The sequence below is a fragment of the Callorhinchus milii genome, unplaced genomic scaffold (genome assembly GCF_018977255.1).
Source record: "Callorhinchus milii isolate IMCB2004 unplaced genomic scaffold, IMCB_Cmil_1.0 Scaffold1, whole genome shotgun sequence".
In the NCBI taxonomy this organism is placed as follows: Eukaryota; Metazoa; Chordata; class Chondrichthyes; order Chimaeriformes; family Callorhinchidae; genus Callorhinchus; species Callorhinchus milii.
Window position 1 is genome coordinate 52451097 of NW_024704742.1, and position 23289 is coordinate 52474385.

Consider the following 23289-nt stretch of genomic DNA (forward strand, 5'->3'; position numbering starts at 1 on the left):
CTCCTCTCACCCTCCTCCACAACATCCTCTCCTCCACACTTGATACTCTTGCCCCCATCACCTCCCGTACTGTCTCCTACTCTCGCTCCTCCCCCTGGTTCACCACCCACCTCCGCTCACTGAAGAGCCAGGTGTGGGCCGCTGAACGCACCTGCGTCAAATCTGACCTAACGGTCCACCGACAAATCTGGCTGGACCTCCTCAAAATCTACCGCTCCACTCTAGCCTCGGCCAAGTCGTCCTTCTACTCCAGGATAATCCTGGAGGCGAAGAACAACCCCAGGCTTCTGTTTTCTACCACATCCCGACTCCTCCGTCCCCCCCGCCACCCCGCGCAGGTCATCTCCTCCAACCTTCACTGCGAGGAGATGCTGGATTTCCTTGAATCCAAAATCAAGGGGATTCGCTCCGCGGTCACTTCCCCTCCAACATCCACCCACCCCCCACCCCCTCCCTCCCACACTCCAACTCCTACCCATCCTCCCCTACACACTTTCGTACCCGTTTTCCCACCCTCTGTCACCAAACTCATCCTATCCCTGAAACCCACCACCTGCTCCCTTGACCCCATCCCCACTCCACTCCTTATCTCCCAGCTCCACCTCCTTGCCCCACATATCACAGACATCATCAACCTGTCCCTCTCCTCTGGCTCTGTTCCCATTCCCTTAAAAACTGCCACCATCACTCCCACCTTGAAAAAACCCTCCCTTGATGCGTCGCAGCTATCAAGCTACCGGCCCATCTCCAACCTCCCCTTCCTGTCCAAGGTCCTGGAACGAGTTTTCCGCCTCCCAGCTGCGCTCTTTCCTCTCCACCCATTCATTATTCGAACCCCTTCAATCGGGTTTCCGTGCTGCCCATAGCACAGAAACTGCCCTGGTCAAGGTCACCAATGACATCCTGACCATCTGTGACCAGGGCTCCCTCTGCCTCCTCGTCCTATCAGCAGCATTCAATACGGTCGACCATGCTATCCTCCTCCACCGCTTGTCCTCCCACCTCAACCTTCAAGGCCCTGTCCTTGAGTGGTTTAGGTCGTACCTCTCCCACCGTCTTCACTTTGTTTCCACGAATGGCTTTTCCTCCGGCCCCCGCACTGTCTCGTGCGGTGTCCCTCAGGACTCTGTCCTCGGTCCCCTCCTCTTCACCCTCTATATGCTCCCCCTTGGTGACATCATTCTCAGACATGGGGTTAACTTCCACATGTATGCGGATGACACCCAACTCTACCTTTCCTCCTCTACCCTCAACTCCACGACCACCGATGTCCTGACAACCTGCCTGTCCGACATCGAGTCCTGGACGAGAGACAACTTTCTTCAGCTCAACGTGCGTAAAACTGAGGCCCTCCTGATTGGCTCACGTCAGTGACTCCGCACCTCAGGCGCTGACAGCATTAGCATCCATGTCTGCACTCTCCAACTCTCAAAGCCGGTCAGGAACCTCGGGGTTCTGTTCGTCCCTGAGCTGTCCTTTCTTCCTCATATCCGCGCCACAACTGGCACCGCCTTCCATCACCTTCGGAATATCGCCAGACTACGGCACTACCTCACCCCTCACGCTGCTGAAACTCTGGTCCACATCTTTATCACCTCAAGGCTGGACTAGGGGAACTCTCTCCTCGCCGGCCTTCCCGGCACCTCCCTCCACAAGCTGCAGGTCATTCAGAACTCTGCAGCTCGTGTACTGTCCCGCACCAGGCTTCGCGACCACATCACTCCCACCCTCGATCGCCTCCACTGGCTCCCCATCCCCCAGAGGATCGAATTCAAGATCCTCATCCTCACCTACAAGGCCATTCACGGCCTCGCTCCCTCCTACCTCTTTGACCTACTATCCCCCTACCTACCTCCCGTACCCTCCGTTCCTCTGGCTCCGGTCTGCTCCACATCCCCCGCCCCAACCGCCCTACCATCGGTGGCCGGGCCTTCAGCCCCTCAGCCCCTAGGCTCTGGAACTCTATCCCCCAGTGCCTTCTCCTTGCCTCCTCCCTTTCCTCCTTCAAGACCGGTCTCAAGACCTTTCTCTTTGACCGTGCCTTCAGCTCCCCTCTCGACTCTCTACCCCCTCCTCGCTCCCTCCCTTCCCTCCCCTCACCCTGACCATTTCCCCCCTCCTCGCTCCCTCCCTTCCCTCCCCTCACCCTGACCATTTCCCCCCTGCTCGGGTCCTGACCCAACTGTACAGCGCCTTGGGACGTCCTCCTGATGTGAAAGGCGCTCTATAAATGGAATCTTGTTGTTGTTGTTGTGGTGATAACTGCAACACCACATTTTCACCCCTAATAAAAAACCCTTTTGTTCCATTTCATAAACTGAGCGTTAGTGAGGTTGCGTGAAATTGTTTTTTAAGCAGGAAATGAAGAGCTTCCTGTACAGTCCATATGCTGGATTCTAACAGGAAGAAATTACTTAAATAAAAATGACCCAAATTCCACTGAGACTATGAAAAAAAAGTAAATTCATCCTTACACAATTATTTTCCTGTTTAATACGACTTACGGTTCATAAAAGAAAATAAACTCAGGGAATTGTGAGTCACAAGGAAAGGCAGTGCACAGGACTTTATTATTGAGAAACTCCTACTTGTGTCTATCTGGATTCTTGCTTGACTTTGAAGAAGTCCAGCTTTCCCTACAACAATGGGATTGCTGGACAAGCAATAAAGTGCGTTACGCACATGCTCGATATTGTTAGTCATTTACAGAAACTTGTTGTGACTGTATGTACTTCAATTCTAGTCACAGGATATCTACAATGGAAGCACACTTCTATTATGGGTTACTCAATTAATAACATGGTACCTAACACTGTTCAGCCATTCCCCAGCAAGAGTCAGAGGTTTCAGGCGAGGAGGAGCATGTTTTAATAAGAATTGTTCGGTTTCTTGAGATTGGCCAGTACATCTTATCAATGAGACTTAGAATTGTAGACATGTATCAAACAAGCATGGTTTGATAACTGAAATATTGGTTCAGCTGAGGAACTATGTTGTGTTCCTTATAGCAAAAAATAGGTGCAAACATACATTTATTTGGGAATGAATAGCAATTCAAAATACTCCATACATAGGATCCCCACTTAATGATAAACAATGGACAAATCTCTGGTAACTTTTCATGATATTTGCTCAACTGGTATTGGCTGTATATATTAGGGTTTACAACCTTCAGAACATGTCTACAATTCCAAGTCTCATTGATAAGATGTGCTGGCCAATTTCAAGAAAACAAACAATTATAGGCACCATCAGCTACCTCCACCAAGTGGCCTCAGGGTGCAGAGTGAGGGTCAACAGGCAGCCACACACTCACGCACTTCCTAGCTGAAATCACTGGATAGTGATAAAGAACAGGAAGCCTGGCTGACCGTTTCCTCTCTTTAGCCTAGGGAAGGGATGAACTAAATATGCACGGACTATGGATTTAACCTGGGGCTTCTGGCTTGGATGGATCAGTGCCTTTCCTGACTGGGCCATCAAAGGCACACAATTCTTTAGATTTCATATATTTATATGTATTTTTCAAATAGGTTTATTATACAAGGTTTGCATTTTTTACAATTGCTTTGTTTCCATCCAAAAATGTGAGTTGGCTTATTAGTGATATTGCCTTAATTGCCAAACAACTTGTTTTCCATTCTTCTTCTCCCATAATAAATAGCTAACTCACAGCAAACTGAAACAGCTGCATTTTTACCGTACAAGTTCTTCTTTAACTGTTTGTAATTATACAGTTCTCAGATCTCAAAGTTCAAGTCTGCCCAGGCTCTTTCAGTCTCCATGGGACTTGTTTTAATGAGAAGCTGAGACAGACATTCTTCGGTACTTACTGGTTACATGAAAGATGATCTCTCTCTCATCTTGTCCCACTTTGTTAATAGCCCGGCATCTGTACATTGCACAGACATTCGCTGCCTGGATTATGAGCGAACTGACCATCTACCAGAAAATATCAGGGAGAAAAAGAAGGTACACGTAAATTTTAAAATGCATTCAACTGAGTAAAGATTTTTTTTATTTTGGGTCAGTTACTGTGCTTAATAGTCACCAAAGTGAGTTCCATATATACATTGAAATTTATGTTAGTACTTTGGCTTGCACGGTCAACAGGAACTAAGTGGAAAGAATCCCTTTTCCCAGTGACTGGTCTGAACCCTCCACGGCCTACCAACAACCCAGGCTAGTCTGCCATCAACAGTGCATTGGAGTCCTGTGGACCTGCCTGACTCAGAAACAGATCCAGCTTCTGAGGTAGTAGCAGAAAATTAATTCGATTCTGATATTCCATTGCCAGGCCCATGACCTTGAAGCTATCTCAGCCCAACATAGACCTCTCTCACCTAGTCTAATTGTTTAATTTGTTTAGTCTAATTTGATAAAGTAAATTAAGTAATTCAAACACACAGATCTAAACAGTTGCATGATGCAATTTACAGATATGAATTTAAACACATCATTTTTGGATATGATTTTCTGCCACTCTGAAGGTCATATCTTCAAAATAAAGACAATGAAAGAGAATAGGAAATGCAGGAGACTTTGTTTAGTAAAAGCCTAATAAGTATTTGAAACAAACTCTGAGCACAGATTGTGGAACAAGAAACTGCATAGCATTTCAAAAAGGAACTAGACAAGTTTCTGACAACTAAAAACATTTAGGATTTTTAGATTTCAAGCTTAATACATCAGGAGACTTGAGTAGGAAATCGAATGGGTTGACTAGATGATTTGATGGCCTACTCTCACCTGAAATTGCTACTCTGATAGTTATATGTTATAGTTTCCTTTAAGAACTGTATAGTATTAATGTAATGCTAGTCATATTTAATACATATAATCAAAATGCAAAATACTGAAGATGCTGGAAATCTGAAACAAAAACAGAAGCCCTGGGAACACTCAGCAGGTCAGGCAGCATCTATGGAGAAAGGAAAGTAAGTCAATGTTTTAGGTCCATGACCCTTCATCAGAACTGGGGCATGTTGGGAGGGAGAGGCTTTTAAGGGCTAACAGAGAAGGGGGAGACAGGGCAAGGAAGACAATGGAGAAAATGGGGGTAGAGGACAGAGGATGATGGATTAAAGAGGTATTAATGTTGCAAAACAAAAGGGGGAGAAATTGCAACAAAATAAGCAGACCAGAGAGAGAAAAGGTGTGGCTCATTGGGCCATAGATGCTGCCTGACCTGCTGAGAGTTCCCAGTGACTTCTATTTTTAATACTTATAGTGTCTGTTTAGTCACATTTATCAGTGTTAAATTCACCTTTTTGATCCCTGCATCGAAAACAGTTCGGTTACTTTCAATCCTGTTGCCTCCATCATTGTTTGCAATATTCCTCCAGTGTCTGCGGTCAGAGGATGCACCAGGTGTTTCAGACTCCTTGTGACTGCTATTCAAAAGAAATACAAATCAGTTTATCTTCTATAGATCACCTTTCCATATTTTAAAGCTCTGAGCTTTCAACTACAAGTTTAAAATATATATTTGGGAGTGTATTTGAGTGAAAGTGAGACTGGGGTCCACTTCATCCTTTTGGAGGCAAAGCAATGTTGTTTCCAGAGTTAAAGCAATATGAAGCAGGAAGACTGATCTACCCTCCCCATTGCCAGAGCTAAGTACAGTTCAGAATATTCGCAAAGTGCACGTGCAGAACCCGAATAGTACGTGGTAGATATTAATGTTATTAAAGAACCAGTTCCTCCTTAAAAAACGCAATGCCCTTGTACCAGCCAATAAGCTTCAGGGTACTATTCTGAAAACAGAATAGAGCTTTTTGCCAGTGTTTCTTGTTCTTGCTACTGACATTGCTGGTTTGGGATACACAGTTTTTGCTTCTCACTGCAATTCCCGTTGTGAAGTCACAATTAAGGGCTTAAAACCAGTTTGTAAGTTGTGAATTTTTCACCTCAGAAACAATCAGCTGACAGACAGCAAGATTTGCTGTCAAGAAAAGGATTCATATCAGATTATTAAAGGTGGACAGCTCATTGATTTTTTAAGCATACTTTTTTTACAAATGGTTCAATGATGTAAGGGAAGCATTACGTAGACATGGGCTGATTTTGAATAAACAATAGTATTTAAATAGTATTTTTCATGCAGGCAATGGTCCTTTCATTCATAAGCAAAATATAAATGGAAGAATAAAATGAAAATATTATTTAAACTTCTTATGTGATTCCCAGTTAGGATGCTAGCAGGAAGTCTCTATTTTGGGAAACAAAGCTCTTTGACAAATTAGTTTTGTGGCCAGAGACACTTCAAGGAAGATAAGGAGACAGAGAAATCTCTGCAGTTCTCAATGAGATGCTTGCATCCGTGATTGGGAAGGGAAAACAATGGAGGTGGCTGAGGAACAATTTAATGGAAGTTAGTGACCAAACCAACAACAGGAAAGCAGATTGCCCAGGATTGACATGCAGGAAGTGAACCGGATCTTCTGCTGGGCCAAGATAAGAGAGGCCTAATGGGCTTGGGCATTCACTCTGAATATCAATCAGCATACTTCTATGATGGGTACATTTTGGGCAGATAATACGCCATCAGTTTGTTTTACTTTCAATTGCTTTACATAGGTGACTGTTTTACAAGCTGGTAATAACTGAAACATTGGTCATGTATCCCACGGATGCAGGAGGAAACAGAGCAGCCTCTATATCAACGTCTGGTCAGTAAGCGTGCTTACATATGTCTGATGTTCCTCACTGAATTATATAGGCTTTCTATTTCATTCTTATATCAAAGTCAAAGTTTATAATCTTTATTTAATAAAGTGAGCTGTAAGGACTTTTACACCTTTGTTTTGTGTATTGTATATTGTAAGCCTTAAGTCACTTTGCAACCTTATTTTCCTTTTGAGGCAAAAAACACGTATGGAATAATTATGAAAGTTTGTGTCTGATAAATGGGAAATGTGAAACCCCACGTTTCAGCTTACATGAGCACTCTATGGTGTGTGGTCAAGCTGATTGACAATTAACAACAACAAAATTACATTTATAGAGCGCCTTTCACATCGGGAGGACGTCCCAAAGCGCTGAACAGTCAGGGGTCAGGACCCGAGCATGGGGAAGGGGTGGTGTAGGGGTGAGGGAAGACAGAGAGGTGGGAGTGAGACCAAAGGCACAATCGAAGAGAAGGGTCTTGAAACCGGCCTCGAAGGAGGCGAGGGAGGAAGCGAGGCAAAGGGACTGTGGAATAGAGTTTCCATGGTCCCTTCGGTCCCTACAATAACAACAACTTGCATCTACATAGCGCCCTTCATGAGAAGTAGCATCCCAAAGCGTTTTTTATATATATATATGTATATATATATACAGTATATAATACACAGTCAGTTTGGTGTGGGGCATGGTTCATCTCATTCATTAAGTCTCATTATTACTAGAGAAATATCTACAGTTACTTACGGGTAATCGAAAGAACAGTTCTCCACTGGATGCCATTCCCAGAGAATCTCTGTGGGTGCAGGAATGCCATCCACAGTACAGATCAGAGTTTGTCTGCTTCCATAGTTGTAGTCAGTGTGTGAAGGCATTCCTTTTTCGAGAATTTGGGGGGGAACTGCCAAGAAGTCAAATATTAGAATGACATTCACAGAAAACATTCGTTCTCATAGATACATTTCCCAAATACAGTTTGTTTGGACTCATTTTGTGCACTGTACTCACAGACACAGGAAATTAGCTATAAAAAATATTCATGTATATTAAATGGTATTTCATTTTAAACCCAATGTCTTGTGGAATACAAGATATTGGGTTTAAATTGCAGCTGAGACATAAATATTGAGTCAAGGAGTCGTCAAAAAATCCAAAATCTTTACATGGGCCAGGCAACCATTTTCGGACCTGGAATATCTTCATCCACAAAATGTACAGTCAATTCACTTTACAGTATATTTTGCGAAATGTTTTGAGACGGTCTTGAAGACGTGATGAGGTACTATATAAAATGCCAGAATTATTATTAGTAGTAGTATTCGCTGCATATCATAAACATTCACACTTTCTGAAATTTCTCACTGTTTTAGCCTTATCTTAAAATTTAAGATTGTGCAGAAATTTGGGAAATTCTCAAATTCAGTATTTATGTGTAATAATAATAATCCTTGCATTTGGTATGGCACCTTATCACATCTTCAAGATAAGGCGTAAGCTGACGTTTACCTGGTTCTTAAAAATAACAATGGAAAAAAATGCTTTCAGTTTGAGATTTTACAGCTCAAGAATTTTCCGAATCAATTTCAGCACAATCGAACATTCTAAAACAAAATCCTGAGAAATTTCAGGCCGTCAAAGTATTTATATGAACCCTTTAGGTTATAGTTAATGTTTCCAAGCCGTTGAGTGTTGCTGTAAAAAGTGTACTCCACTTCACCTGGCAAATCAAATTGGGAAGTCAATGTGATGAGCCTCCACATATTTAAAAGCAGTACAAATGCACAATTGTGAAAAATAGCTCAATATGCTCCTAAAGTTGTAACCTCTATTGCACAGGGTTTCCATAAGGTGTCCTGGAGTCCTGTAGCTCAGTGGTTAGAGCACTCGCTTTGCAAGTGAGGGACCCGAGTTCAATTCCAGGCAGGGCGAAACCTTGGGCAAGTTTCTTTACTCCACACAGAGCCTAATAATAATCCCTCCAAAAAACAAAACAATAATAAATTGGTCATTTTCAATCTACGACTGTTTGTGGGACATTGCTGTGCGCAATTGGCTGCCGTGTTCGCCCACAAATATACAGTCAATTCACTTTACAGTGTGTTCTGTGAAGCGCTTTGGGACGTCCTCCCGACTTGAAAAGCGCTATATCAAATGCAAGGATTATTATTATTATTATTATTATAAAGTCCTGGTACCCCTGTTTTTTTTTCTACATTGCACTGACTAACAACTGAAACATGTGGAAGAATGATGGTAAGTGTAATAATAATAATAATAATCCTTGCATTTACTGTATTGTGTTATCATGTCTCATAGGTGTCTCAAAGCGCTTCACAAAATAATTTGTAAAGTGAAATGATTGCATATTTTGTGGGCAAAACTTCTAAATTGTATATAGAAGTACTTAATTGTATTTAGTACAAGTGTTTAATTGTACTTAGTTGTCCAGTTGTCCAGAGGATTGGTGTGTGTGAGCGCCATCATTTTCACAGCAGATAATGATGGGTCGGCATGTTCAGTGCGACATCTTCCATAAGATGGAAGGAGTGACACGGTGAAATACATCACTGACAGCTTGTTTCATGGCTGTTTGTTTCTACCCCTCTGTAGTCTCATATCAATTCTAACTGGGTGGGGCGGGGAGGGGGTAAGACGATTTTGTGGACACCTTGTATGTAGACCAATGTAAAAATAGGCTTCTTACCATTTACTATAAGTTGAATCGTATGACTCTGCTCTTCTTTTGTTATTGGATTCTTAAGTTGAATGGTGTAATTCCCAGCATCTTCTTTAGTCACATCTCTGATCATCAGTGTGTACTTGAGGTCTTTTTCCTTTAATCTGTCATGTGTTTGATACTTGCTAAGTGGCCTTCCATTCTTGGTCCTTGAGCAACACAGGAGAAGTTACTTCATGGTAGTTACTTCACCAGCAATTGGAACTTCATTGAAAATTACTCCAAAACTTGGTGAAATATAGTCGTGTTATACAATTAATCAATGCAGTCTATCTGGTTCAGTATTCTTATTATCCAAGTATTCTAATTTTCAATGTCAATTTATGAACAAATCAATGTAGTTAATGTCAGTTATACAGAGTAATAAAATATTAAGGGTTATTGCGAAGGGCCAGGGAAATGGGATTAAAGATCAGCCAATATTTAATAAATGGGCAGAACAGACTCGATCAGCTGAATGGCTCTTCCTGTTTTTCTAAGTTTCCTACCATAAATATAAATAATGGTTACTCCATACTGAAAATTGTAGTACTGTGTATGATTAGCTTTCCAAATTATTTTTGGAAATGAAACTTAGATTGAAATCAAATACACAAATACTGTACTTTTATTTTGCAATGAAATATTCCTGCAGAATAAAAGACACAGCAGGTTTGCTTATCCCTTGATGCTACAGTAATTCATTTAGCCAATTACCATTTAATCTTTGGTTGGGGATAGGCCAAAACCTTCAGTGGGATTGTGACATTCCGTACTCCCACCACCGTCTCAATGATAGTTCCAACTGTGTGATCTATAAAGATGAAAGGTTTCTCTGAAAACAAATAATGAAACAAAGTCAGATCCAAAACCATAATCTTCCCATTGAAAACATGAGGCTTGGGAGACTGTGAACAGCATGAGAAGTGAAGGGTTGGTGTAAGACAACATTCTTCTAGGTTTTTGAACCAGGAAAACAGATTTTAAAGCACAGTTGGAGTGTGTGAACAGCACTGTGGAAGAGTTGTGAAACAGTCATTACAACATGGAAAAATTATTTTGCACATTTCTGAATGTGCAAAATACAGAAACACTTTTCTAACATGACGTGGATGCTTCACTAAATATTCAAAGAGCAGACTTTTAAACTGAGATTAAACTAGTATCATTTTGCATAATACTGCCATCGTGGACATTAAAATTGGGTTCAAGCAAAGAATAGATTTCTAGATGTGGGTTTCCTATGAATACTGCATCAGATGGGGAGAAAAATATGTTTAGAAACTACAACAACTTGCATTTATATAGTGCCCTTTCACATGGGTAGCATGTCAGAGTGCTTAACAGTGATGTGGTTTGACTGGAAAGAGAAGGGAGGCGATTTAAGGTGTGGTCAAAGGGAAAGAAAGGTCTTCAGGTGTGATTTGAAGATGAGCAATGTGATACTTAAAATAAGAGCTCACCATGGATGATCACATTAGTGCTGTTCTCCTTTACCATCATCCCACTTGAAGCTTTACAGTAATATTTGCCACTGTGACCTCTTGTCACATTTTCTTTAATAAAGACGTTTGAGAGTTCCAGCTCGTTTTCTAGTTTTCGTTTATTTGGTTTAATTTCTACATCAGTGTCCTGCTGTAAATAAAAGTTTATGTCATGTTTCCATAAAGATCAAATAATACAAGGTGTAGAATCGACTGAACATTTTCCACAGTAACAACAGCATAAATAATAATAATTATTGCATTATTATTATTTGATATAGCGTCTTTCATGTTGGGAGGACATCTCAAAGCGCTTCACATGATTTACTATAAAGTGTAGTGACTGTGTATTTTGTGCGCAAATGTGGAAACCAATTTATGCATAGCAAAGTCCCATGAACAGTCATTAAGTGAATTTTAAACTGGGGATTGTTGGGCAGGACACCGGGAGAAACTACTTTCTCTTTTTAAATAGTACCATGCGATCTTTAATGCCCATCTCAACAACAACAACAACAAGATTCCATTTATAAAGCGCCTTTCACGTCAGGAGGACGTCCCAACCTCAACCTCTTTAACTAAAGAAACAAAAACAGAAGTTGCTGGGAACACTCAGCAGATCAGGCAGCATCTATAGAGAAAGGAAAGTGAGTCAACGTTTCAGGTCCATGACAGTTCGTCAGAACTGGACAACCCTTGGGAGTGCTTTGCAGTGAAACACCAACTGCTTATTTATGTAATGAAGAGGGTAAAGATATTCTAACCATTATATAGAGTTGTCCCGAACAATAAAAATATGTGTTTCCAAAATAGGGTCTCAAGATTTTTATCTTTTTTACCTCCATTCCAGGATATTTCCATTTAAACTCCAATCTGACATTGAGTTCAGTTCTGGCAGTGCAGTTAAGTATCAAGCGTTCCCCTACAGCCAGCTCCACTGAGGGCTGAGGGTTTAGTGTCAGCTCACGAATCTCAGTTCCTACAGGAGTGAAAACAAACATATGATTATAAAAATTACTAGACGAAAGAAGACCAAGGTCCATCCAGTTCGCCTTTCACCATCTTAGCAGTCGCATGTACATGTCGTGTCCCAAACTATATACCTAGCTAATCTGTTCCATAGATTTACTACTCACTGAAATAGTGTTTCCACAGAATTGTTTTGAATTGTCCCTATTAAATAGTACGCCAAGACTTCTAGTTCTACTGCTCTGGAAAAGTTAAAACAGCTTATCATGGTCTATATTATCCAGTCCATTTCACCCACAAAATCCAGTCAATTCACTTTACAGTATGTTATGTGAAGCGCTTTGAAACGGCTCGAAGATGTGATAAGGCGCTATATCAAAAAAAATGCAAATGCAGTCCCTTTAGAATCTTAGAAACTGCAATCTTAGAAACTGCAATCACCTCTCAATCTTCTCTTCTCCAGCGAGAACAATACCTAAGTATTTTGTGCCAATTGATTTACACTAATACTAAGTTTGTTCCAAGGAGAAACTCAAAGAGAATAATTGATGAGGAAAGAGGTATAAATACGTTTTCAGACATAAGAGAACCAGTTCCAATATTAATTTCATGCCTGCATAAATCCAGTATGGATTTACCAGAGCTAAATCAGGTGTGTAACAGCTGCCCAATTATGTACTGAAGGATAGTGGGTTTCCTGTTGACAAGACTGGAGACAGAATAATATAAACATTCTCCCAGCCTGAAGCCCTGTCCCAGCAGGTAATCAGATTGCTTAACTTCAGACCTTAATAAGGTGATATCCAACTTTCTCTAGCTGTGCTATCAGGGAGTTGGGTAGCCCCATTGTGAGGAACATTGTAAACTGGCTGACTTTTATCTCAGTACAACCAGTGGCCTGTAAAGGTTTCAGACAGAGGCACAGATATAAGCTTGGCTAATGAGGAAGGTCTTCAGTACAAAAAGCTGTTTTTACCATTTTCATTAAAATAAACTATTTGCGGGATATGCCAGAATGTTCTCATGAGACTTTCAAAGAAGTCCTTATTTTTATATTCTAATTACATGCCGCTTGAGCATAAAAATATGCCAAAAACAAATATATTGTAAGGAAAGCATACAGTCAGCCCCAAGTATAGCGCAGTGGCCGGTTTCCATAAAATCAGATCCTGTTTATAATGGGTGTGTTACGAAAATGGACCTGTGCTGTGTTAGGCAGCTAGTAAATCAGGCGTAGCATATCAGAGAGATAAGATCCTCGGCAGTGAAGGAAATTAAAGGTGAGGATGAGGACCTTGAAATTGATCCACAGGGAGACGGTGGAGCTTGGCAAGGAATGAGGTGATCAATGAAGCAGATTTTGGTGAGATCTAATATGTTCCTTACCTATAACTGCCAACACATACATATTAGACTGATACTTGTTTCCATCTATTGTTGTTTCACACCGCGCCAATCCTGCATTGATGATCATCTGCCTCGGAATGGTGAAACCCTTCTGATTGTCCCAAAATGTTGTCACTCCATCAGGAACAATGTGTTTATCAGGGTAATTCTGTTTTAAATAGTATTGAATAGGAATGATTTAATTAACTAAAACATTCAAAAGTATTAACACAAATTATAACTCTTATTCAGATGACCCACTATGCTCATTTATCAAATAAATGTAAGTTCTTCCAGAGATTCTATTAAATAACCTAAATTGGCAGCTATATCAGAAGACAAGATCAGCCCCAAAACTAAACATTCTAGATTTTCAAAATATTTGAGAAAATATGTCCAATTATTCCTCAAGTGCTTTACACAGACAGACGCCATTTGTAAAAGCATGCAAGACATGTACAGTAAACTCTCAGCTGACCAGATTCCGGGTATCTAGACAGGACCCGAAATGGAAAAACACACATGTTTAGACTAACACCGGCCCACCGCTCCTAGCATGTGCCCCCCCACCTCACCATTCCTGCTGGCCTACAGTGGTCAGGGATATTGACTTTACTCAGTTTGAATCCCGCAAGTAGAAGAGAGCTTACTCACTATCTTCTGATTGCAGATTCAAACAATTACAATACTGTACTGGCATTTCATAAGAATCATAGAATTTTACAGCACTTTTACACGAGGTCATTCGGCCTATCGTGCTTGTGCTGGCTCTTTGAAAGAGCTACCAATGAGTCCACGACCCTGCTCTTACTTCATAGCCCTGCAAATTCTTCCTTTTTAGGTACCTATCTAAGTTCCTAAGAAAATGCTCCATTTTTAATCTAAAATACACAAGTTGCAGTGTAGTAACACAGATAAGCAAAGATACTTACTATAAGTAACGTCACATTAAGATTCGGTATGGAAACCTGGCATGGAATGGTCTTGTTTTCTAATACCAGATCATTCCTATGTGAAATGTATAAGACTTCTGGTTTATCAGGATTCACAAAGGGTGCTTGATAGTCTAAAACACAAACAAGGAAATAACCTGTTAGAACTTTCAGGGATTCAACAACTACAAACGTTGAACATGATGCTTATAGCGAGAATCTTGAAGGAATCATCTTTTAACTCCTTTGCCATTACTGACTCAATTCTTTGAAGATGATACAAGCAGGATTCTTCTACCAGTAAGTGTATATGGTAAGATGTCAGCAGCAGGTGTACTTGTTTCTGGGATATCTTAGCAACTACAGGGTCCATAGTTTAAGATTAGCCCTGACTGATGTTTCACTTAGTAATTCAAGGGCCATATTTTACCATTTCATTCCTGGACTGTTACTTGTATCGTCTTGTGGTAGTGCAATAATTTGTCTCAGGGGAAAAACAATCAGCAGGTCTAACTTGCATCATTTTAGTAGTAGAAATGCAGACTATGATGACAAAGAAATCCATCACTCATCCACTCAAACTATCTGACATATAGCCTGGCTCAGCTGGTAGTCTCAGACTCAGAAGGTTGAAGGTTCAAGCCCCATGTCAAAACTTTGAGCTTAGGGTCTAGGCTGAAACTCCAGCATAATTTTGAGGCAGTGCTGCATTGTCAGAAATGCCATCCTTTGATGAGAATACTGTAAATAATCCTTGCATTTGTGCCTTATCAAAACATCTCAAAGTGCTTCACAGAATTTTACCATCAAGTGCAGTTACTGTGTAATTGTAATAATAATAATCCTTGCATTTGATATAGCGCTTTTCACGTCTTCTAGACGTCCCAAAGCGCTTCACAGAATATACTGTAAAGTGAATTGACTGTATATTTGTGGGCAAACGCGGCAGCCAATTGCGCACAGCAATGTCCCACAAACAGCTAAGAAGTGAATGACCAATTTTTAATCTGTGGGGAATTATTGGCCGGAACGCTGAGAGAAACTCCCTTCCCGTTTTGAATAGTGTCAATAGTGTCCACCTGAACAGGCAAATCAGATGGGACCTCCGACGAACATCTCATCCAAAGGACCGCATTTCCTGTATTGGAACCGAGGTCCCATATATCTGTTTCAGTGGATATTAAAGATTCATGGCACTATTTGAAATTATTATTTTCCCTTTTTTCTCAGAATTTTATTGAAACACTATTCACATTATTCAACGGAGGTCAGTCAGTGACAAGCATGCCAAACTAAGTTGGCTTTATATTTTGCAATTGTTTAGTTATCTAATTTCACATCCCTATAACTTTAGCATACACAAGAGTTTAAAGCTGTGGTCAATTGATCACAAAGGTTCAACAAGAGCTGAAAAGCTGGAGTCTCTTTATATGTAGCATTTGCCTTTGAAATACACAGTCACTGAACTTTACAGCAAAATCATTTGAAGCACTTCGAAACACCTCAACAATGTGATACATCACTATATCAAATGCAAAGGTTATTACTATATTATTTATTATTGGATATAAAATGAATTTGTGCCAAGACAAATTTAATTAAAAGGTTTCTGTGGGAAACTTTGTGCCAAGAGTCAAACTGAAGACTTGGAGCTTTTTTAACAATAATAAATCCTTTTGTATTTACTGCGCGTCCTATAAATTCCAGTGCAACATGAAAAAATCAAATACTTGAATGCACCATCACGATTTCCTATATCAATAACCAGCAAAGTTACAAACCAGGAAATTGAAGGAGCATCACATCCAAGGTTTACAATACAAAATTACATTTGTAAAGCGCCTTTCACGTTGAGAGGATGACCCAAGGCACTGAATAGTCAGGGATTAGGACCCAGCGGGGACGAGGGAGGAGATGACCATAAGAGCAAGGTCTTCAGTTGTGATCTAAAAGAGGGGAAGGAGAGTACAAGGCGGGGGGATTGGGGGAGAGAGTTCCAAAGCTTCAGGGCGAATTGAAAACAGGAGCTCCCAGATTTAATTCACTGTGTAGAATACAAAGACATTCCTTATTACTGCTGCAAACGATACGCATAAACTCAGAAATATCTTTCCAAACCACAGTCAAAAACAAACATACCCACTTTTGAAATAAGTGATGTTATAAAATAGCTAGTATGTCAGTGGTATTGGTTATGAATGAGACCCTGGCTTTAAAATAGACATCTACGTCTTGAAATGCTATAAAATAGCTGGCATGTTCTTCAAAAGTATATTCGAAGGTTACGTCTGGTCTGGAACATTTGGTGCCCTGTACTGTACAATTATTATTTGAGGCTGATCTATGGTTATCCAAAGTAAAATAGCATTAACAACGTAAAATAAACTGCGTCACGGATAACAATCAGGAAATTAGTGTGTTTTCTCATTCTAGCCCCAGTTGATTAGTAAGACAGAAGGAAATGCTGCAGGCATTTCTGCACTTAACCACATTGCTTTGGAAGCTGGTAAACAGGAACCCTACGGAGGTTAGTCTCAGCATGTGGTGAGCTTTAATGTGGCGTGCTGGCCCAGTTGCAGCTTGGGTGATCATTTGTACAGGCTCTGATAAGAATCTATCTGCTACCACAAAAGAAGTACTGGCGTGGGATCAAAGAGCAGAAAAGAATAAATGCAAATGCTGGACAAAATGCAGTTTAAAGTGAAACTACTTGTGATTTGCATATGCTAAATAGAATTGATTTGATATTCCTCCCACTTTTACTTGAGGGATGCTGGTCAGTAACTGGTGCTAAAATCAAATGGTTGTTGGTTCTCATATTTTCTTTATTGTTTGCCTCTTACATTAATAATAATCATTGCATTGTGTAAACTAGAATATTTACACAGTAACATCTGAGGGATTAAACCAGAACATGTTTAAAGTGGAAATATTTATTGTTTTCCAGAATGTGAGCAGAAGATAGTGTTCTTTTCAAAAAACATAAGTCAAAACCTTTTATACATAAACAATGATTTTCTTACCTTGGACAAAGACATAGATACTTGCAGCTGTTTGGTCTGAGGAGTTCTTGTAGGAACACTGATACATTCCAGTGTCATTTGCGATGGTTTTTGTCACCATAAATTTTTTACAAAACAATGTCCCATTGCTGCAGTCAATCATTGATATCCTGTGCTCCATTCGACTGTGATTTTTTGGCCATGACCATTGCAAAGGCCTGTGTCCCCTGGAGCAAACATTGACAAGCCAATGCTCTCAATTAGAAATGCAGACCTGCTAAATATGTTTTTTTTCAAATGTGCACAGTTTCAACAGGTCTTAATAATAAACAACCATTTTAACAAGGAGACGTAGGTAAATACTGTTTTATATTATCATTTTACTGACATTCTCCACTTGAGTTTATTGAGGTTTCTTAAAATGATTAAAACACAGTGACCAGAACAAATCATGGCACTAAGCCTATTTCTGTTGCTCTGGTTATGCTTTTTAAGTTTTGACTGAAATTGAAAAAATTGAAATAATTACACATAGATTATTTCAACCATAGTATTGCAAGATTTCTGAATGTGAAACAGTTATTTGTGCGTATTGGAAGTTGGTGCATTTATCTATTTATTATAACTTGACTCCTGTGTAAATATGGAAACATGCAAAGAAGACAATATTTAAAATTTCAAAACATAACATTTTATAGAACTTTTTTTTATTTGTGGAATTACATTATCACTCGCAGGTTAGCTGGCTTCAGGATGTATTGTACTATTGATCCACACTGGCATGTTCGACTCTGTGAGATACATACTCAGTCACTCAGCAGAAAATTGAAGAAAATCTCAACTGGGAGTCATTTCAATGTGTTGCCTTATTATCAGTTCAATAGTTTATGCAAATACAGTTTGAACACATCCTGGCAGCATGTTTTAGCAAACAAATTCAATACGTTATGTTAAATGTGGATTTTGAACTTGAATTTTGAATCCAGTGAAGTGGCTTGAACAAATTGGTTAATTTGGTGTTTGTATGGTGTTTCTGTCAGTACAAATGCAATGCAGCACCAATTATGGACTCCAAGTAGTTCATTGCTGTGAAATGCCACTGGATGGGATTGTGAAAATACTCAAAAATACCCCAAAATGAACATAACTGTTTGTCCCAACTGATGTTCAATCTAGACATGTTTGAATACAGACTTGTGAACAGCTTGAATGTTGAGTGGGTTTCTATTGGAGACATTGATGAAAGCTGAACACTGATTAACTAAATTATGAATAGTAAGGTTTATTCTGTTGATAGCTGATAGATAGATAATGTACTATAAACAGTTAAATCAATAGATAAACATGCATAAATATACATATAAAAAGTCAACCATAAATTAGAGATTAGGTGTTATACACAAACATTTATTTTATGTAAAATTTAGACCCTTTTCTTACCTGCATGTGATTATAAATGTGTCATTAGCATTGATAACATGAACGTTATTTTGGATGGAGAGGTAAGGCTGAGAAGAGAAGCTCCCTGTGCCTATAAATCAAAACATCTAGTTAATTTATGGTAATAACAGAGAAAACACATGTACATGAGACAATTTTATAGGTGTGCTCAGGAACGCATAGAACAAAATGATCAAAACTTCCTCCGAATCTGGATTCAAGTTGATTTTTTGACAACACAAGTTTTATCATTGTTTTGCAAAACTTGTTCTATGAGTGCCACTTCAATGATCCATTATTTGCAGTTAATGGAAGCTTACCAACAATAGTTTCCACATTAGATGTAACTGGCAACTCACTGCAAGCTGTACACAAGGGTGTAGTCGGGATAAGAAAAAGTGAACGAGCCACTGTGGAAAGGAAATTCTTCTAGGGAGGAGCCGTGGTATTATTTCCCTGGGAAGCCTTGAAAAATTACACCTAAAAATATACATTTTCTTGTGCTTGACCCAATGTCTGTTGAATTTTTTAAGGTCAATGTGCAAAATTGGGAATTGTAATAGAAATCTGGAGATTAGATAAACTGCCAATTAATATTAGTGTTAATAATAATAATCCTTGCATTTAATAGAATGCCTTATCACATCATCAAAGTTTCTGGAAGCACTTCACAGAATTTGCGATAAAGTACACCGACTGTATTGGTAAGCAAATGTAACAGTCAATTTCTGTGTAGCAATGTCTCACAAACAGTCATGAAGTGAATGAACAATACAGCACAATTCACATGAGTAGCATCTTGGAGCACTTAGTAGAGCAACTTATGACAAACAAAATCAATATTAGAGCTATTATGATTATATCACAACTACTCAAAATCCACTGCAGTATACATCAACAGATGCTTTCAACACATCTTTTATATTCATTTTACATGCAATAGTTTTCATTAAACATTAAGTCCAGCTCTGAAGGTAGTTCACTTAATAGACTATGACTTTACCAGAGCAAGGTAGGCAATGGATAAGCAAACATATTTGAAAAAATGAACATTCTCATTTAATTGTATGATTGCCAAATGATTAATGTGTTACGATTTATGACGCCAACATAATTCTGTTTGTTGGTTGAGAATCTGTCTCAGCACAATGAAGCGTGTGCTGGTTCGGAAGCTGAGTATGCTGCTCTTTGTTGTAACTTCAAAACTTCTCATTGAGGATCGCAACCACAAAGGATTCTCTGTAACTCTATATTTTGCTCGTCTTTGGGGTCAGTTTAACGGATATCCTTCACCTACAAATATACAGTCAGTCCACCTTATGTTAAATTCTGCAAAGCTCTTTGAGATGTTTCGACTGTGTGATAATGCATTTATCAAATGCAAACATTATTATACTCACTGTAATTGTGAGATTTTGCCAGCTGTAGGAAAATTGAAATGTTGATATATTTTTCATTTATTGGAAGAAAGGAATAGTATATAATGTGTTATTTATCACATTGTATACCTCATTTCTTACCCCAGTGTTAGTAATGATACATTGTATATGTTTCTCTGCCTTCTTGTCAAAAGCTATCCAAAGTCCAAACATATAAATCTGAAACACATTCCTTCACTGAAGACAATAAACAAACTCTATGTATCATCTTTAATTTTATGTTTTGAAGCAATTTGGACAATATAAAACGATAATTATATAGTATTTTTTTAACATTTGAAAGATATTGTAAAAACATACCCATTGTGTTTCATTAAGTCCACAGTATTTAAACGGCAACATTTAAGTATTAAGCAAAGCTGGGGAGGGACATAGTGGTGAGAGCTCAATTAATTTCACCCTGTAATACAATAGTTTTGAAATAACTGCTGATGAAAAGATTTTGTCTCTTCAAAGAATCTAGTTCTGCAGTTTGTAACATAACAGGATGAAGGGAAGTCGGTCAAACTTTAGCTGATCAACTGAAACCTCATATACTCTGGACAGAGTTTTGATTTTGTTTTGTTGCCCAACTTCAAGGACTCACAAAAAATATGAAATATTGAAATATAGTGGGGAATCAGGGGAACGCCTCATCCTTTTGGGAATTTCAAGATGATCCCACATAATTTTAAGATACAATATATAGTACCAGAAACACTGATCACAGAAATAATAACAGCAACTTGCATTTATATAGCACCCTTGGCTTAACGTCTAATCTTAAGGATGATATCTCTGAGACAATGCTGCGCTCTCCCAGCTCTGCATTTGAAAGCTCACAATTCTGCTTGAATCCACAATCTTCAGACTTGGAGGTGAGAGTGCTACCAACTGATCCAACATTGGCAAATTCTAAGGATTATTTGAAGAATAAATAGTTCTGAGTTAACATCTGACTGAATTCAAGATAACACAGTGAATATAAGTGTGAAACACTTCCAGATTCTGCTTATTTGAGATTTTAGTATTGATTCTTAGATACTTGGATTTATTGTCCAACAGATTTCCTCTGATCAACAGCTACTTCCAAATCTCCTGCTATCTGTCATTAGGTACTTCAGTGGGACAAATTATGTTGACAGCAGATTTCAGCAACTCCAATGCTCCAAACAATTACCCACTACCTTTAATCAACTAGTGAATAACTACAGCCAATAAAATCTTGTCAAATGAATAATGGCCAAGAGAATTTTAAACGTCTCTGGCTGTTTTCAACTTCCTCTTCTCAGCTTGTATTCAAGATTGTTTTGATACAGTACTTTGTTCTGGTCTGCTTTCTCTTCCATAGGTTAAAAACTGGCATGTGAAGTTGTGTTATTGAATGGAAATTTATAATATTCAGAAAGCCTGGCTGATACTTTTTTTTTCACATTTACACATATTCTTTGAACAAAGTTCATTCAATGCTACAATAGATCATAAATAATGAATCTGCTCCAGAATGAACAGACTTACAGTACTTCTATTCAAGTGGTGATTTAACTTGGGTGTTCTTACTGTGCCTTTGATGGATGGAGCTGTTTCTCAATGGTTTTCTCCCCCCATTTTTAACAGTAAAAATAAGAACAGGTCTTTTGCTGTTCAACATCCTGTTTTCAAGACACACAAAACATCACCTCGGGACATTCACACTGAAGTTAAGATTGACCATTGAAAATCGTTTCTCCCCAAAAGACTGCTCACGACAAAAAAAAATTCCTAAAGAATATTCAGACTGTGCAGTGGTTTAGTTTCCAAAGGAACGTACAGATCATCTGCATTTATGAATGTTGATGGATATTTGTGCAAAAATAACTGAACTAAGCCTTATATACAAAGGCTTCTTGAATAAATTTTCCTGTGTGCTTTACGAATTCACCATATTCAGAAAATCACCACACGGTTGAGTCATACGATAAATCACAGTCACATTATTTGCAATGAAAATCATTTGCCCTTTCAACCCAGCCTCCTGCAGCAACCAGTGCCTCAGATTGAGTAAAAAAGAATTGACTTTGTACATTCTGACCTTTCAACCACAACTCATTCACGTATTAAATCGGGGCAACGTTATTGGTAAATGTGCTCTTCAGGCACCAGAGTTAGGCAAAATGCAGACTTTTAGGCAAAATATATATAACATAAGCACACGCGACTTTGAATGATGCACATTTCTACAGTCTTCGTAATTCACGAAGCCCTTTTCCATCTTAGTGATTGAAATGCAGTGAAATGCAGCAATGAATGGACTCCTCACAGCCAGAAGGCACCCACCAAAGTGGACCATGCAGTGTGTGCACAACAAACTAAACGAGCACTAAGACCCAGATGCAATACACTTTTCGGGACGAGAATAGTCAGTGCACATTGAATGTCTCTTTGCACTGTATAATAAAGCTCATTAAAAAAAAAACAACTTCTGGGGGCGAAACATTCCTCAGACCGTTACAAAAACTCCCCCATCCCCCTGCCTGTCTTTACAAACAGCTGGCTTTCTTTAGCAGCATTTCCTGTCCAGGTAATGCAAATCATTATGTTGACGATCATGAAGATAAATGCTTGATTTATGCACAAAGCGCTGCACATTTAACGTCCTAAATATGGCCATTTACCATCATGTACCTGTCACAGTATGTGGATGTTTGAGAGACCTGCGCTGGACGAGTTTCTGTGTCCAGAGGGACTGACTTGACACATCGCATCACAGCTCATGTTAAGGAGCCGGAGCGGTTCCAACTCTCACGTCAGCTTCTCAGACTGTTTCTGAGATAATGTCCAGCGAAGTGACATGGGGCTGAGTTGACTTTGCAGTGATTATCAATTGCACTGAGACGTCGCTGCTCAGTTCAGCGGTATTTGCACAAACAAATAACCGATCCACCGCTATTGCAAAGGTTTCATATATTCCAGCTGCACTCTGTGCATTTTATGACCGTGTTTGACACTCTCACTGCACAACCCACTAACCCCTGGTTGTCCAACACCATTTCATCTCACGGGACCCGAGGAGGGCTGCACTTTGCAAATTGCGTCAAATGCAACGACGCATTTAAACGTTGTCTTCCCCCCACAAACAACGGCGCAAAACGGGAGTTAAATTGGCATTGCACATGATATTGTATATTTGGGGGAATCTGACTCGTGCATTTCTATTCGCGTCCTCCCATTGAACCGATGGTCAATATTCGTGACACTTTATTGGAGAATATTCTCACTTCACTCTGAAGCACAGAT

The 23289-nt window shown here is 39.5% G+C and overlaps 1 protein-coding gene across 1 annotated transcript in view; it reads right to left on the bottom strand.

Annotated features, from left to right (window-relative positions):
• The window catches only part of kdr (kinase insert domain receptor (a type III receptor tyrosine kinase)), a 46239-nt gene that overhangs the window by 22582 nt on the left and 368 nt on the right, over window positions 1–23289 (bottom strand). Inside the window, exons 2-12 of the mRNA XM_007892756.2 lie at window positions 18596–18686; window positions 17177–17382; window positions 14154–14287; window positions 13222–13390; window positions 11706–11845; window positions 10846–11017; window positions 10100–10217; window positions 9371–9552; window positions 7414–7567; window positions 5267–5393; window positions 3834–3942 (exon numbers count right to left, since the gene is read on the bottom strand). Of these exons, the coding sequence (XP_007890947.1) occupies window positions 3834–3942; window positions 5267–5393; window positions 7414–7567; window positions 9371–9552; window positions 10100–10217; window positions 10846–11017; window positions 11706–11845; window positions 13222–13390; window positions 14154–14287; window positions 17177–17382; window positions 18596–18686 (1602 nt within the window). The remainder of the gene's footprint in view (window positions 1–3833; window positions 3943–5266; window positions 5394–7413; window positions 7568–9370; window positions 9553–10099; window positions 10218–10845; window positions 11018–11705; window positions 11846–13221; window positions 13391–14153; window positions 14288–17176; window positions 17383–18595; window positions 18687–23289) is intronic.